The sequence below is a fragment of the Pseudophryne corroboree genome, chromosome 1 (genome assembly GCF_028390025.1).
Source record: "Pseudophryne corroboree isolate aPseCor3 chromosome 1, aPseCor3.hap2, whole genome shotgun sequence".
NCBI lineage: Eukaryota > Metazoa > Chordata > Amphibia > Anura > Myobatrachidae > Pseudophryne > Pseudophryne corroboree.
In genome coordinates this window covers 1,144,309,687-1,144,324,579 of record NC_086444.1, presented here as the reverse complement: position 1 = coordinate 1,144,324,579, position 14,893 = coordinate 1,144,309,687, and the positions used below count along the sequence as shown (strand labels likewise).

Sequence of the window (14,893 nt, the reverse complement as noted above, 5' to 3'; positions counted from 1 at the left end):
ACAATTGGCCCCTAACCCAACTCCCCTTATACCTCTGTTCCATAACCCTGCCTTCCCGCCGGGTATGGTTAAATCTGCTTTTTCACTCTGGAAACAGGGGAACTTCTACTTCCTCAATGACATCACCTCTGGCACACCTTTTCCTTTGTTCACCCAGATTCAGACTCAATACTCTCTCCCCCATAGTGAATTTTTTAGATACCTTCTACTTAGACACTTCCACTCCGGGGTTCATACCACTCTCTCTTCTAGGCCTCTCACCACTCTTAAAAATATATGTCTGAGACGCTCTTCCACGAAAGGTCTTATCTCTGACCTCTATGCTTTGCTATTGCAGGGCTCTGCAGCTCCCAAGGATAGCAGAGAGTTGGCCTGGGAGAGGGATTTGGGTGTTACTTTGGATAAGGAGGAATGGGGAGAAATATGGAGCAATGTGTCCTCCAGTTCTATCTGTGTTCGGATAAAGGAAAATGTGTATAAACTGTTATACCGTTGGTATTATGTACCCTTTCCTTTAAAGGCGATGTATCCCGATGTTACAGACAGTTGTTGGAGGGGTTGCGCTGCTGAAGGGACATACATGCATATATAGTGGACTTGTCCGAAATTAGTATCTTTATGGAAAGACGTTGTTCAACTTCTCTCGTGCCTACTCGCTGTCCCAATCCCCCTGGACCCTAAATACTTCCTACTGCCTCTAGACTTCCCGACCTTTACTAAACACCAGAACAAGCTATTGCGTCATGTGGCTACCGCTACGACATGCCAAATAGCAAAAGCTTGGAAATCTCCCACTTCACCATTCTTGCAATCCGTCATCTCTTACGTTTGGTACGTGTATAAGATGGAATATATGACCAGTATCATTAGGCAGTCTACCGGGGCATTTGACAAAGTCTGGTTACCTTGGCTAGCTCCTCAAAATGCCCCCTCCCCATTCTGTAGATAACTAAGTTACCTTCCCTTCTTTTTGTGTTGACTGCCCGGACCCCGCCACCTGGACCCCTCTCCTCCTCCTTTCTCTCTTTCTCTCTTTGTTCTCGATCTCATTCTTTTTTCTTCCTGTCTCTTTTCTTTTCCACTCTCTCGCTCCCCTAGACTGGTCGGCCACACCATAAGCCTGAGGGACTCTCTATTTTCATACACTAGTTCTGTCATCTTGCTTACTTAAACAAAAAAAGATTTACTCACCTGCTTGCTAGATAATTCCTTTTCTGGGTTATTATATGTACCGTAATTTTTACTGTTCTGATGCAACATTCTGACTTTGTGTATAACTGTAAATCGACTAATAAAACCTTTTTGAAATAATAATAATACCTTGAAATGGGAAAAGCAGCATAAGGAAATGCAAACCCCCCCCCCCCCCCCCCCCAATCATTGCCTACAGTGACATAAGCAGATTTACTAAAATGGTGTCAAAGTCGAAAAATATCATAATGCATATGCCTTGTACTAACCCCATGCACATGCCCGCTGCTCGTGCACTCAGTCCGCCATGCGTGCACATATCCGCAAGTTGCGTAAGATCGCTCCGGCGATCATGCGCATGATATGGGTATTTACGGCGGAGTTTGTGAGCGTGTAGCGTGTTATTAGAACATTGCATATTTAACCCAAATAGCGTATATTGTAGATATAGTTCCCCTAGACCATGTCAGCGAGTATTATTAGTTTAAACAGTTCCTGGACAGAGAGATTCCTCTTTGCATGATAGGAAGAGTCAGATAAAGGTTGGAAGGTGATGTCTAGTATCCAGCTGTAGGGTATTTTGAGGGTAACATTCCGGTGTTAGTTAAAGAAAGATCGCTTGTTCCTGCGTATAGTTATGTACAAAAGTAGATTATGAACATTAACTGTATTTACTGTAAATTACATATGCGGCGGGAATCCAGAGGATACCACCCACAAGAGCAGTTGGGAATGACATCGCCCACCTTTTCAAATCCACCTATGACCTTTGCTGTAATGTGGAGGCATATCTCTGTGTCCAATGAACAATGAGATTACAGTGACCATTGTATTGTGTATGCATGTTGTGTATAAAAGGACCATTGTTGCCTGGCCGGTCAGAAGACTCTAAACGCTATCTGTATGACCAGCGGAGGACCGAGCTCGGGTTGCGCTTGCGAAACATTCTCACGTATGTATATTCTCTGTAGCCATTATTTCTGTTTAGATTTACTTGTTAGCCTGTAGTGTATAAATTGTATTGTTTTTACCTTTTTGGAACAAATCCACGGAGGCCTTAGAACCCTGTGGTTTCAACTACAAACAGTGTTGTGTTTTCACTTTCCTGCCTGGGTGTAGATTAACCTGTTTAAGGTGTATAAGCATTGTTAAGGTGTACGCACTGCGGATACTTTGTATCGCCTGCGCTACTTAAGGTTTAAAGGTATAACATCGTTGCAGTACTTTGCTGCCAAAGGTTTAAAGTATAAGCATATCATTACATTGTATTATTAACAAGGTTTAAAGGTTATCATTAGTGTGTGCGCTAGCTGTGTGTACTCCGTACACTCAGCGCAGCGTGCGTACGCCAAGTGCGTACCACGTGCAGGACTCTGTACGCAAATAGCGTACAAAGTGCGTAGCACATGCACGTAGTCTAGCGGCCATAGCGGCTCAACGGTAATAGTGTACAAAGGGGTATAGCTTTGCGGTCTAAGATAATATCAGCTTTATCAATGGAGTTTACCTGTATGACCTATAAATGTATGGTACCAGGAGTATATCTCTTAGAGAAGTGACCATCGGGTCTATTCATGAAGCAGTGAAAAGAGGGAAGAAGTGAGCCAGTGGAAAAGTTGCCCATGGCAACCAATCAGCATTGAAGTAATAATTATAATTTGCATACTATAAAATTATACAAAGCAGCTGATTGGTTGCCATGGGCAACTTCTCCACACTTTTTACTGCTTCATGAATAGACCCCACATGGCTATGGGAAGTTGTTGAGCTCTACAGTATTTCAATATAATATATAACTTGCAGTTTTCACTGAAACAATGAACTACATAAAACCTTACAGAGAAAGTTATCCCTATGTAAAAATAGGCACGATTACCATGGTAAACATCAAAATTATTGCAAAGTTCCATAGTCATTTGCTATGTTGACTTCGTTTTTTTTTTTGGGGGGGGGTAGAGGGAGAACAACATGACATCAGTCCTATTCAGCAGAACAGCCTTCTGGGAAATACAATTCACATGGCTCATCTTTGAGTTAATGCTTTACAGTACACACAGGGCATGACACAGTCTTGTCATGTGATAGAATGCAGACATGCAGAGCAGACTCTTTTACCCTTAATAAGGCTCATCAGTGTAGCATAGGGTTTTCTGCTGGGCCTGAGGTTCTTACATGGATTTCTTAGTTTGCATCTGGATAGCAAGGTATTGGAAGCAAGCTTTATGGTGGCTGCAGCGAGGTCAAAAATAACATTTAGAATAAATTGACAGTACAGCTGCATGAGACCATACACTGCGTTGGGTGTCATATCTCCGAAACAGTGACACTCTCAGTTGAGGGAGCATCTGGTTTGCTAAATGAATGAGCATGTGGGGTCTTAGACAAAACTTATAAATATCTTAATTGTACCGGAGCAGTATTAATATCTTGCACTATGTAACTCATTCTCAGTTCGGGAGTGGGATTTCTTTGACTGCCCACTTCTCCTCTTCCATTCATAAGCCCCAAGATAAAGAGATAATAAGCAGGATTACTGATTGCACATGTCCAAACAGCCATTCACTCCCACTTACTCCTCTTTCAGAATAAATTCTTCTATCCCGAATACAAGCTAATGGTGTTGGATTCTTTTATTTATTTCTGTCCTTAAAGAGTAAAAAGAAAAAAGCTTAGGCAGCTGTTTAATCGCGGTGCCCACTGGTGTGGGTGAGAGGCTTGGTAAGAGACGGTGGGAGGCGGCTGGAGAAGTTAGTGGCCATTTGCTCAGCAGTCTGCGTGTGTCACAAAATGCAACTTTCCCTGTCTCTCTGTCTCCTGCCAGGCAGAGCTATTAAAGCTATTTTGAAAGTGACCCTTGGGCTTAACTACATTCAGAAAGAGAGAGGGGAGAGAGGAGGGAGCAGCTGTTTGGAACCATGACTGAAGATGACGGATTCGGTTGTGGTGGAGGGTCAAGTCAGATTGAGAGATGGAAAAAAGGTCAGTGAAATGGGCATTTTTTCCCTTTGACGACAGGCCCTAGAATTTTAAATAGGTATTCGCGTGATCCCCTAATCGTATCCTGTTGTTTTGTAATTTCAGTGGAAGAATAGGTGGGTGCTGCTCAGAAAGCCTTCCCCTGTGGCAGGTACAGTAATTAAATTGGGACCTGTTCGCTTGTTGTATGTCGTTCAATCAATATGAACTAATAAGGGAGTCTGTGGAAGCAGTTTGTAGTCTGTACGGTACAATTGCAGCCAGCTAGCTGCTTGTAACGCTTCCCTATGGAGGAAGGTTGCAAGGCGTACATGCTTTTGGGAACAAACGTTATGTCATGATGATTAAGGGGTCTATGTACTAAGCCCTGGAGAATAATAAAGAGGATAGAGATGAAGTACCAGCCAATCAGCTCCTGAGATGTTACAGGCTGCAGTTGAGAAATTACTTTTAGGAGTTGTTTGGTTGGCACTTTATCTCCGTCCACTTTATCTCTCTCCAAGGCTGGGTAATAAATAGAGCCCTAAATCGTTGCCCTTTAAGTTTTTAGAGAAATATAAGAAGACCCATCTATCATTGTGATGAAAGTATAATGTTGCTGAGGTTAAAAAGTTAAAGTTCTTTATTTCTGTTAGACGTTTTTCTATGTTCTTATTAACTGGGGTTGTTATTTTGGAATACCGAACGCTCAAGACTGAAAGAATGACATGTTTGTAGATTGTACGGAGTCTTAACATAGCTAAGAGTAATATTTCAGATTAATATTTAAAGTTGTTCCCTTCAGATATATCAATGGGAGACAGGAGGGGCTGGTTACCTCAAAGCACATTGCACTTACAGAAATAGAAGTAGGATGCAGAAGACCGCAGCCTGTATGATAGCTGTAGGAAAAGGGGGTGAGGAGACATTAAAACCCCGCCGCAGCCTTTACGACTCCTCACAGCCAATAGATTATGGGAAAATAGTGAAACTTCCTATTTCTCTTGTGGCCAAACTTTCTGGGTTAAATAAAACAGATCGAGGTAACGGAAAAAGAAAAGCCAATGAAAACAACCACAAATGAAGTATCCAAACCATCAAGTTTATTTAAACAGTTGAAAGTATATATAGCTAAAGAATATCCATTTATATTGTAGCCGTGCATAAATGCAATGATTACGTTGCAAACAATTCATACCTCTTTCATTGGGAACAATCACAATAAAATGTGTTCGCTACTCTTGTTTATGCATTTTGATGGGAGTACCATAATTTGGATTAGTGAGTTTCAGCATATCCAGGTTCTTTAGATTGGAGCAGAGAGTGGAAAGGTCACTCAGGGGGTCATGTACTAAGCAGTGATAAAAGTGGAGAAGTGAGCCAGAAGAGAAGTTGCCCATGGCAACCAATCAGCTGCTCTGTATACTTTTATAGTATGCAAATTATAAATGTTACGTCAATGCCGATTGGTTGCCATGGGCAACTTCTCCACTGGCTCACTTCTCCACTTTTATCACTGCTTAGTACAAGTTCCCCTTAGTCACTACTGCAGTACAGTATATCACGTTGTGGTCCGGTTACCTGTATGGTCATCTAGGGTGCTATATGGTTTTATGATCATTTTCTCTACGTTTTATCTCTTGATTTTTGTTATTTCCTACATGATTCTGGTTATCTCAGTAATAGTTTGTAAGGCACAATTACTTATAAAGAGCGTGTCCACTCAATGGGGTCAATCCAATCACCCGGGAATATACCACGGGTGTGAGTCAGTGCAGCAACAGCCGCACTTTATGGCAGCCTGAACTGCAACAAAGCTGCTTGCAGTCCTTTAGGGCAGTTTTGTGCAAATTTGGGCCGAGATCGGGCCACGAGATGCAGTGATGTGTGCGTTTCATGGATGCGGCAATGGCAGCTTGCACCTTTCGCGAGTACTTGCATTGACCCCATAGCTTTTAAGGTGGGATAATCCTACATCCCAGTGTGCAATGTCTGCTTTCTACTGTGTTATTGTTGTATGTCTCCTTCCAAAGTGGCCCTTACAAAATGTTGCTATGTGGCCCAAAAATGTTTAGTTACACCCCTGTGGCTGCTGATATCGTAGCTGTTACCTATTTAGCTATATCTGGTGAGCAAGCACATACCCAGGATGTTTACTTCATGCTGATCCATGGCCTCATGGACATATGTATGCAATAGTACAATAGGCAGTGAAGTCATAGCAGCTTGAAAAAAACATTCCTTATACAGTAGCTGCGATATGCAGCAATAAAGAATATTATCGGGATCACGTTTTCAGAAATAGGTCTGAAATCATTATTACCATGGACACTTGGCTTACTTGAATGTAAATAGTACCATAGAGACGTTGTGTATCTCTGGGTGAGTACTTAGTCCGCTGCTTATATGTTCTTTGAATGATAATAACCTGTTGATAGCGAGTAACTTTAGCACTATGGAACACCAAAGCAGCTTGTAAAATATATATGTGCGTTTATTAAATATATATTTTCATTAGAGATGAGCGGGTTCGGTTACCTGAGAACCGAACCCTCCCGAACATCCCACCCCGAGCCCGGATCCGAGTCCGGCTCGTGACTTCCCGCCCTGCTCTGTAGTGGTGCTGCTGCAATCACTGTGGTGTACCTGTGCTGTGGTAGGGGTGCTGTCCTGACTGTCACTGGTGTTTCATGTGCTGCAGCTGTACATGGGTGTTGCTGTCCAGGCTGTCACTGTGTTGTACAGGGTGCAGGGGCACTGTCCTCCTTTATGCTGAAAATACAGGGGTGCTGTTGGCCCTGTATGTTGTAAAAATTCAGGGGTGCCGTTGTTAAAAATTAACATTGCTCCTGTATGCTTTAAAATATAGGGGTGCTGCTAGCCCTGTATGTTGTAAAACTTTAGAGGTGCAGTTGTTAAAAAAAAAAAGCACACTGCTCCTGTATGCTGTAAAATATTGGGGTGCTGCTGGCCCTGTATGTTGTAAAAATTCATGTGTGCAGTTAAAAAGTAAAAGCACACTGCTGTATGCTGTAAAATATAGGGGTGTTGCTGTTCAAATAACATTACACTGGCCCTTGTATGCTATAAAAATTCAGGGGTGCAGTTGTTAAAAATGAAAAGCACACTGCTGTATGCTGTAAAATATAGCAGTGTTGCTGTTCAAATAACATTACACTGGCTCTGTATGTTGTAAAAATTCAGAGGTGCAGTTGTTGAAAATTAAAAGCACGCTGCTCCTGTATGCTGTAAAATATTGGGGTGCTGCTGGCCCTGTATGTTTTAAAACTTCAGGGGTGCAGTTGCTAAAATGTAAAAACATACTGCTGTATGCGGTGAAATATAGGGGTGTTGCTGTTCAAATACCATTACACTGGCCCTGTATGTTGTAAAAATTCAGAGGTGCAGTTGTTCAAAATTAAAAGCACACTGCTGCATGCTGTAAAATATAGGGGGTGTTGCTGTTCATAACATTACACTGGCCCTTTATGTTGTAAAAAATCAGGGGTGCAGTTGTTAAAAATTAAAAGCACACTGCTGTATGCTGTCAAATACAGGGGTATTGCTGTTCAAATAACATTACACTGGCCCTGTATGCTATAAAAATTTAGGGGTGCAGTGAAAATCAATGTACACTGGCCCTGTCTTGTATGCTGTAATAATTCTAGGGTTCAGTGAAAAACAATGTACACTGGCCCTGTGTTGTATGCTGTAAAATTACAGGGGTGTTGTGAAAATACAGGGGTTCTGACACTGTCTGCGGTTTCGATCTCTAGGCCTGACTTTCACAACATTGTATGGGAAGAGGAGGCTCCTACCACCATTTGCACGCCCCGTGCAAGTCCTGGGAGGAACTCCGCCAGTCCAGTTGCTGATATTGAGATTGAGGATGTCACTGTAGAAGTACACCAGGATGAGGAGGATATGTGTGTAGCTGGCGCTGCGGAGGAAGTTGATGAGGAGGATTCTGATGGTGATGTGGTTTGTTTGAATAAGGCACCAGTGGAGACAGTTGTTGGCCATGGGATGAAAAAGGCAAAATACCAAAAAAAACCACCTCTTCGGTGTGGATTTTTTCTCTCCACAAATTCGGATAACAGGTGTCAAGCCATCTGTTGTCTTTGTCAATCCATAATAAGTAGGGGTAAGGACGTTAACCACCTTGGAACATCCTCCCCTATACGTCACCTGCAGCACATTCATCATAAGTCATTTTCAAGCTCAGAAACTTTGGGTAATAGCGTAAGCAGTCCACTGACACCTAAATGACGTGGTTTTGTTTGTTTGAATATTATTTCTCTGTGAGGATAAGGATGTAAACACTAAAGGGGGGGGGGGGTGAATCTGAGGAAGAGGATGACATCTTGCCGCTGTAGAGCCAGTTTGTGCAAGGTGAGATTAATTGCTTCTTTTTTGGTGGGGTATAAACAAACCAATAATTTCAGCCACAATCGTTTGGCAGACCACCCTGTCGCTGAAATGATTGGTTTGTTAAAGTGTGCATGTCTTGTTTATACAAAATGACAATTCCATCTTGCACGTCTTTTCTTTGTCTGCCACGTCATTCCAGGGGTGCTGCCCTATATGGGGTGCTGCCCCTCTACCCTATCAGTCCAGGGGTGCTGCCCCACTGTCATTTAAGTTCAGAGGTGCTGTTGCCTGTCTGCTGTGCTGTGTAATTCTCCTGGGGTGCTGCCTATGCTGTATAAGTCCCGGGGTGCTGCTTTACTTGATCCTAGGTTTAAATGAAAGCCTAAAGCAGATATGAAACAAGCTTCAACATCACAAACAGGTTTGTGAAACCTAGCTGCAAAGGTGAAAATTGAAATGGAAAGTGTTTTTAAATAAAGTGTGGAGAGACCACATTTGTGGCCAAAGTCAGTGTGACTCAGAAGAGACTGAATCATAATCCAGCGCAACTGCCGGAGAGGTAATCGTGATGTTTTCTGCCGGAGCATTAGAGAGAGGTTCTTCTCAATTATTTAATGTTAGGGACTCACTCAAATGAATGGCTCCAATTAGTCAACCTTAATTTTAATTTATTATTGATATTCCACATTTTGGGATTATTTATTTAGAAGATGCGTATTTGTTGTACAGGGATATTCTTTTCCTAAGGGCAGCATAGATTTATCGCAAGACCTCGCGGTGTTAGAAGAACAGAGTTTCAGTGATCTTGCATTGCATCAGCTTTCCATTGCACTGCAGCACTAGATGAGCCAGGAGCACCTGTGAGGCACAAACAGTTATTGAATAAGGCCCAGTATGGAGTCTCATGGTGGCTTACAGCCAGGAAGATGTCTGGCTTGCCAGGCTGAGGCATGCTGTGGGCACGGAGATTAGCAGTGCTTCCGCCCACAGTCCTACTTATAGTATGAAAGGATTTTGGACTGTAGAGTGGTAACCTCCACTAGGGCAGGGGCTCAATAACAAAAAAATTTACTGCACAGTCGTGCTTAGTACTTTACCGAACCCACCCGAACTCAACTTGCCCCATCTGGGGCTGCTCTGGGGACTCAGGAGGGGCTGCTAAAACAACTAAGGGGCTGCTTTATTTAAAAATAAAATATGACTAAAATAAACAAGACACAGGTATGCTCACATGCGTGTAACTGTGACACACAGGTATGCTCACATGCGTGTAACTGGGAGCTGTGAAAAACAAAAATAAAGCATCTGCCACAAAATACAGTATGTAAATAAAAATGCAATAAAAAAAAATGGAAAAGTAGAAACCCACGAGATATTCACAAAATATGGAGGTGGTATGTTTGTAGCTAGCTATGATTCGTAGAACTTGGCAAGCTTTTTTCAGGGGGACCACCTGTCGCTGAAATGATGGGTTTATTAAACTGTGCATGTCCTGTTTAAAGAACATAAGGGTGGGTAGGAGGGCCCAAGACAATTCCATCTGGCACCTCTTTTTTTTTCTTTGCATTATGTGCTCTTTGGGGCCTATTTTTTAAAACTGCCATCCTGTCTGCCACTGCAGTGCCACTCCTAGATGGGCCAGGTGTTTGTGCCGCACACTTGTGTCGCTTAGCTTAGTCATCAAGCGACCTTGGTGCACCTCTTTTTTTTCTTTGCATTATGTGCTCTTTGGGGCCTATTTGTTAAAACTGCCATCCTGTCTGCCACTGCAGTGCCATTCCTAGATGGGCCAGGTGTTTGTTCCACCCACTTGTGTCGCTTAGCTTAGTCATCCAGCTACCTCAGTGTACCTCTTCTTTTTCTTTGCATTATGTGCTCTTTGGGGCCTAGTTTTTAAATCTGCCATCCTGTCTGACACGGCAGTGCCATTCCTAGATGGGCCAGGTGTTTGTTCCGCCCACTTGTGTCGCTTAGCTTAGTCATCCAGCTACCTCAGTGTACCTCTTCTTTTTCTTTGCATTATGTGCTCTTTGGGGCCAAGTTTTTAAATCTGCCATCCTGTCTGACACTGCAGTGACATTCCTAGATGGGCCAGGTGTTTGTGCCGCCCACTTGTGTCGCTTAGCTTAGTCATACAGCTACCTTGGTGCAACCTTTTAGCCTAAAAACAATATTGTGAGGTGTGAGGTGTTCAGAATAGACTGGAAATAGGTGGAAATGAATGTTATTGAGGTTAATAATACTGTAGGATCAAAATTAACCCCAAATTCTGTGATTTTAGCTGTTTTTATGGTTTAAAAAAAAAAAATCATCCAGATCCAAAACCAAAACCTGCAAGGGTGGTTTTGGCAAAACCAATCCAGATCCTAAACGTGAGCTGGGATACAGATCCAAAACCAAAACACAAAACCCGAAAAGTGTCCGCAGCACATCTCTAATTTTCATTATCCAACTTGATTTCATTTTTAGGATTGTTTGATCCACACTCATTCATTTTCTTTGTATTTTTTCTTTTGAAGTTAGCAGTAACATTGTATGCAGAGACTGTCAGTCAAATCTAACTTTGCATTTTGAATCCTTTGGGCTCATTTATGAATGAGTGATAAATTTCACTGTGAGTGATAAATTGCACCAGCCAATCAGTTCCTAACTGCCATGTTACAGACTGTGTTTGAAAATTAAAGTTAGGAGCTGATTGGCTGGTGCAGTTTATCACTCACAGTGAAATGTATCACTGATTGATAAATAAGCCCATAAAGGAAATAATTGGCAGTTCTATATAGCCTCCATTTTCTAGTACTTGGTATATTGTTTCGCAGTCTATATATAGAGCTGGGATGATGACTGTGTCAGTTTATTCCGCTGTGTGGTGTGGATGGGGTATAATACAGGAGAAAATATTAGGATGCCTACTTGGAACAAGAGGAGCATATCCACATACCTCTCAACTGTTCCAATTTTCGCGGGCTGCACGGGAGTCCCACATCTATATTAAAAAATGTTGGGAGGTATGCATCCAAGGATTCACTTGTTCATCTTCGGCTACTGCTTGCTCCTCCTCGGCTGCTTTCAGTTTTCGTCTCCTCTTCATCATCTCCACGGGTGTGGTTCATAGGGTTGACCACACTTAGTTCGACAGTGTCTAGGTTGACCACTATTGGTCAACAGTAACTAAGTCGACACCTACAATAGGTTGACACAAGCATTAGGTCGACATGAGCAAGGTCGACATGACAAAATATCGACATGAGTGGTTTTTGACCGGGAAGCCCAATTACGTCACCGTGTCCCCTCGCATGGCGAGCAAGCTTCGGGCAGTTTACCGTTCCCAATTGTAGTCCACGTGGATCGTAAAGTATGACAAAGTTCGAAAAATGAATTTTAAAAAAACAACTCATGTCAACCTTTTGCAACGGCGACATAGTAACCATGTCGACCTAGAGACCATGTCGACCAACAGTGGTCGATCTGATGCATGTCGACCTAAGTGTGGTCGACCTAGAGACCGGATACCCATCTCCGCAACTGCTGCAACAGCATAACTAGCTGAAGCAGCTGGACCAGCTCCAGGGCATAAGATAAATAGAAAAAAACGAAAGAAATCAAACAATGCTAACTTGATAAGGTGCTCCGGTGCTATCCACACAAATGCTCCCCCTCACCAGATATGGCTAGCCCTGGCTAGGCCCCCCTATATATAGGGTCAGAGGGCCAGAGAGTCTCTATGACATCATTGCTGTGTCCAGGGCCGGTGCTAGGGTGGTCAGTGCCCTACTGTAAACTATAAATATGCGCCCTCCCTCCCATTTTTAATATAGGGACAGTGCATGCTGAAGCCGTGCACCGAAAATAAGGGGTGTGGCCTTACAATGAAGGGGCATGGCCACATAATAGTACCCCCAATTCAATTACACCACACAGTAGCACAATCTTATTCACATCACACTAAATGTCGTGCCCCTGATTCACATTATACCACATTTTAGTGTCCCTTATTCATGTTACAACACACAGTAATGCCCCTTATTCATGTTATGCCACACATTTGTGCCCCTTTTGTTTTCACAATGATTTGCCCGTTGCTATAATGGCAGCTTACAATCACGGCTATAAAATGCCTGGTTGGGTGACTAGAGACATCACCGGGTGATCACCATCACCGGGGCACGTTTGTGGCAAATAGGGGGGTGGGGTGGGGTGGGGAGTGGCCGTATATAGAGGGAGCGTGGCCCCACGGGGATCCCGAGATCATCACTCCGGGGGCCTGCCCAGCATCTCTGGAGATGCTGGGCAGTGGCGCACGCAGGGGGGGTTTCCAAGTACCTGGAAACCCCCCTGATGAGCCAACATGTTTCTTTTTGAGACGAAGACAGCAGTGTCTCCGTCTCAGTAAAAGCCGTGATCGCGTACGCGACCGCGATAGCGGAGCTGCTGCAGCAGAGAGCTATGTAGCTCTCTGTATAGACAGTGTCCCGGGGAAGCTGCTGGCTGCGCATGCTCAGCCATAGCAGCTCCCTCCGTCCACACACTGCCACCAATCTGCCCCTGATGGACGGTAGAGTACTGTATGATAAAATATGTAGTGAATACAGCATGTGAAATACTATATACAGTATGTATGTGTTTCTCTCTGTGTGTGCTTTTGTATGTATGCCTGCATGCATGCATGTGTGTATGAATGAATGTGTGTGATATATATATATATATATATATATATATACATACTGTATGTATATATATATATATATATATATACACACAAATGTCTGTGTATATATATATATATATATATATATATATATATACTCACTCACAGATAATACACACGGAAACCCCGCTGACTAGATCCTGCGTTTGCCTCTGCTGGGCTGTACTGAACTGCCCCTGGAGACAGTCATCTTCTATGACAGGAGCCAGGTGCTGTAGGAGACTTAACACTGCAGCACCTGGCTCCTGTCACTGCGAAGGAGCCGACATTTTGGTGTCACACCCGGGTGCGGGCCGCATCCCTTGCACCCGCCTTGTGACGCCACTGAAGGTGAGTACATGTAACTGCAATGGAATGGTGTGCTGAGCATATAGGCTAGGTTAGGGACTAGCCGAATGTCGGGGTCCCAAAATGATAGACAGAATCTGATTGGTTGCTACGGCCACCATCACCACTCTTCACTTTTAGAACCTTTAGTAAATTTACCCCTAAGTGTCCAGTCCTCATCTTTCATTTTAGCAAAGTAAATAATCAATAAAGTAAACCGCACATAAATTAATCCATACCACTGTTAACCCAGATAGTATTCACTATTTCTAGAAAGTACAATCAATCTACTGTGGTTCTGGATGTTGTTCTCTAGAAAAATAGTATTTGGTGCTCAGAAAGAAAAGTTCTATCATGTGGCCCATTTAACAAGATCAGTGATATATTAGGGGAATTCAGATGTCTGCGCCGGCGGCTGCCCGTGCCGGGTGCCTAACAGAGCAATTAAATTGATGCTCCGTTTGAGCGCAACAGCCGCCAGCGTTGGCGTTTTCGGCTTGCAGCCTCCGGAGGTGGCGAGCTGAAATTTACAGTCAGTTGTTTGGGAGCGCAAACAGCACTTTTTCACGTCGTGCCCATTAGTTTAGTCAGGTTTAGCCGCTTTACGCGTGATATGTATGAAATAAACAAACAATTGAATATCACTCCCTGATCTCCCTTCACTTTAGATGGGAGATCGGGCGCGAAAACCAATTGAATAAAATGTTAAAATTTAACTTTTATTGAATATTAATAAAAAATATAAGCAAATGATATACACAAAGAGAAGTCTGTATTATTTCAGCTTATTAGTGTTTATGTCTCCTAAAAAATGGGTGTGTTGACCTTTTACATGCAAATATTACATTTAGACCATATGTATAGCTAGATTAATGGGGGATGCAGGGCATACTGTACCCTGGGCCCCCCTTTGTCAGGGGCCCCCCCGGCCAGAGCACACTGACATCACTAACTTTCCCTCTTAAGCAGCATCAGAACCAGCAGCCAGAATGCGAGCAGGACAGTATGCAGTGCAGGTAGAGACACAGCAGTATCAGGTTTCATGAGCTACTGACAGAGCTTTCTGACCAGAGGAGAGATAGGAGGGTGGAGAGAGCTGTAAGTGACAGAGGCATTCCAGCTTCTCCTCCTCCCCGCCCGGGTGTCTGAGTCCTGTGTAAACTGTTATGCAACTAAACTATTTGGGTCTAGAGATAGAGACACACACAGAGAGTTCTCCTGAGTCCGGTCCCAGTGTGTAAGTAGTACAGAGGCTGCTGCTATTCTTGCATGTGACAAGATAAATTATTTAATTTTTCTATGTGTATTTTAAGGTTAAGTAGTCTTTGTTCCACTACAAGA

At 43.2% G+C, this 14,893-nt stretch overlaps 1 protein-coding gene across 3 annotated transcripts in view; it reads left to right on the top strand.

Moving 5' to 3' along the window:
* Positions 1–3,824: 3,824 nt before the first annotated feature.
* The window catches only part of DOK7 (docking protein 7), a 253,577-nt gene continuing 242,508 nt past the window's right edge, over positions 3,825–14,893 (top strand). Inside the window, exons 1-3 of one of the 3 annotated variants that reach the window (XM_063924228.1) lie at positions 3,825–3,909; positions 4,013–4,170; positions 4,273–4,318. In XM_063924228.1, coding sequence (XP_063780298.1) covers positions 4,117–4,170; positions 4,273–4,318 — 100 coding nt within the window. In that variant the 5' untranslated portion in view covers positions 3,825–3,909; positions 4,013–4,116. Of the gene's footprint in view, positions 3,910–3,943; positions 4,171–4,272; positions 4,319–14,893 lie in introns of those variants that run through there. The other 2 variants (XM_063924246.1, XM_063924237.1) reach the window with 2 other exon arrangements.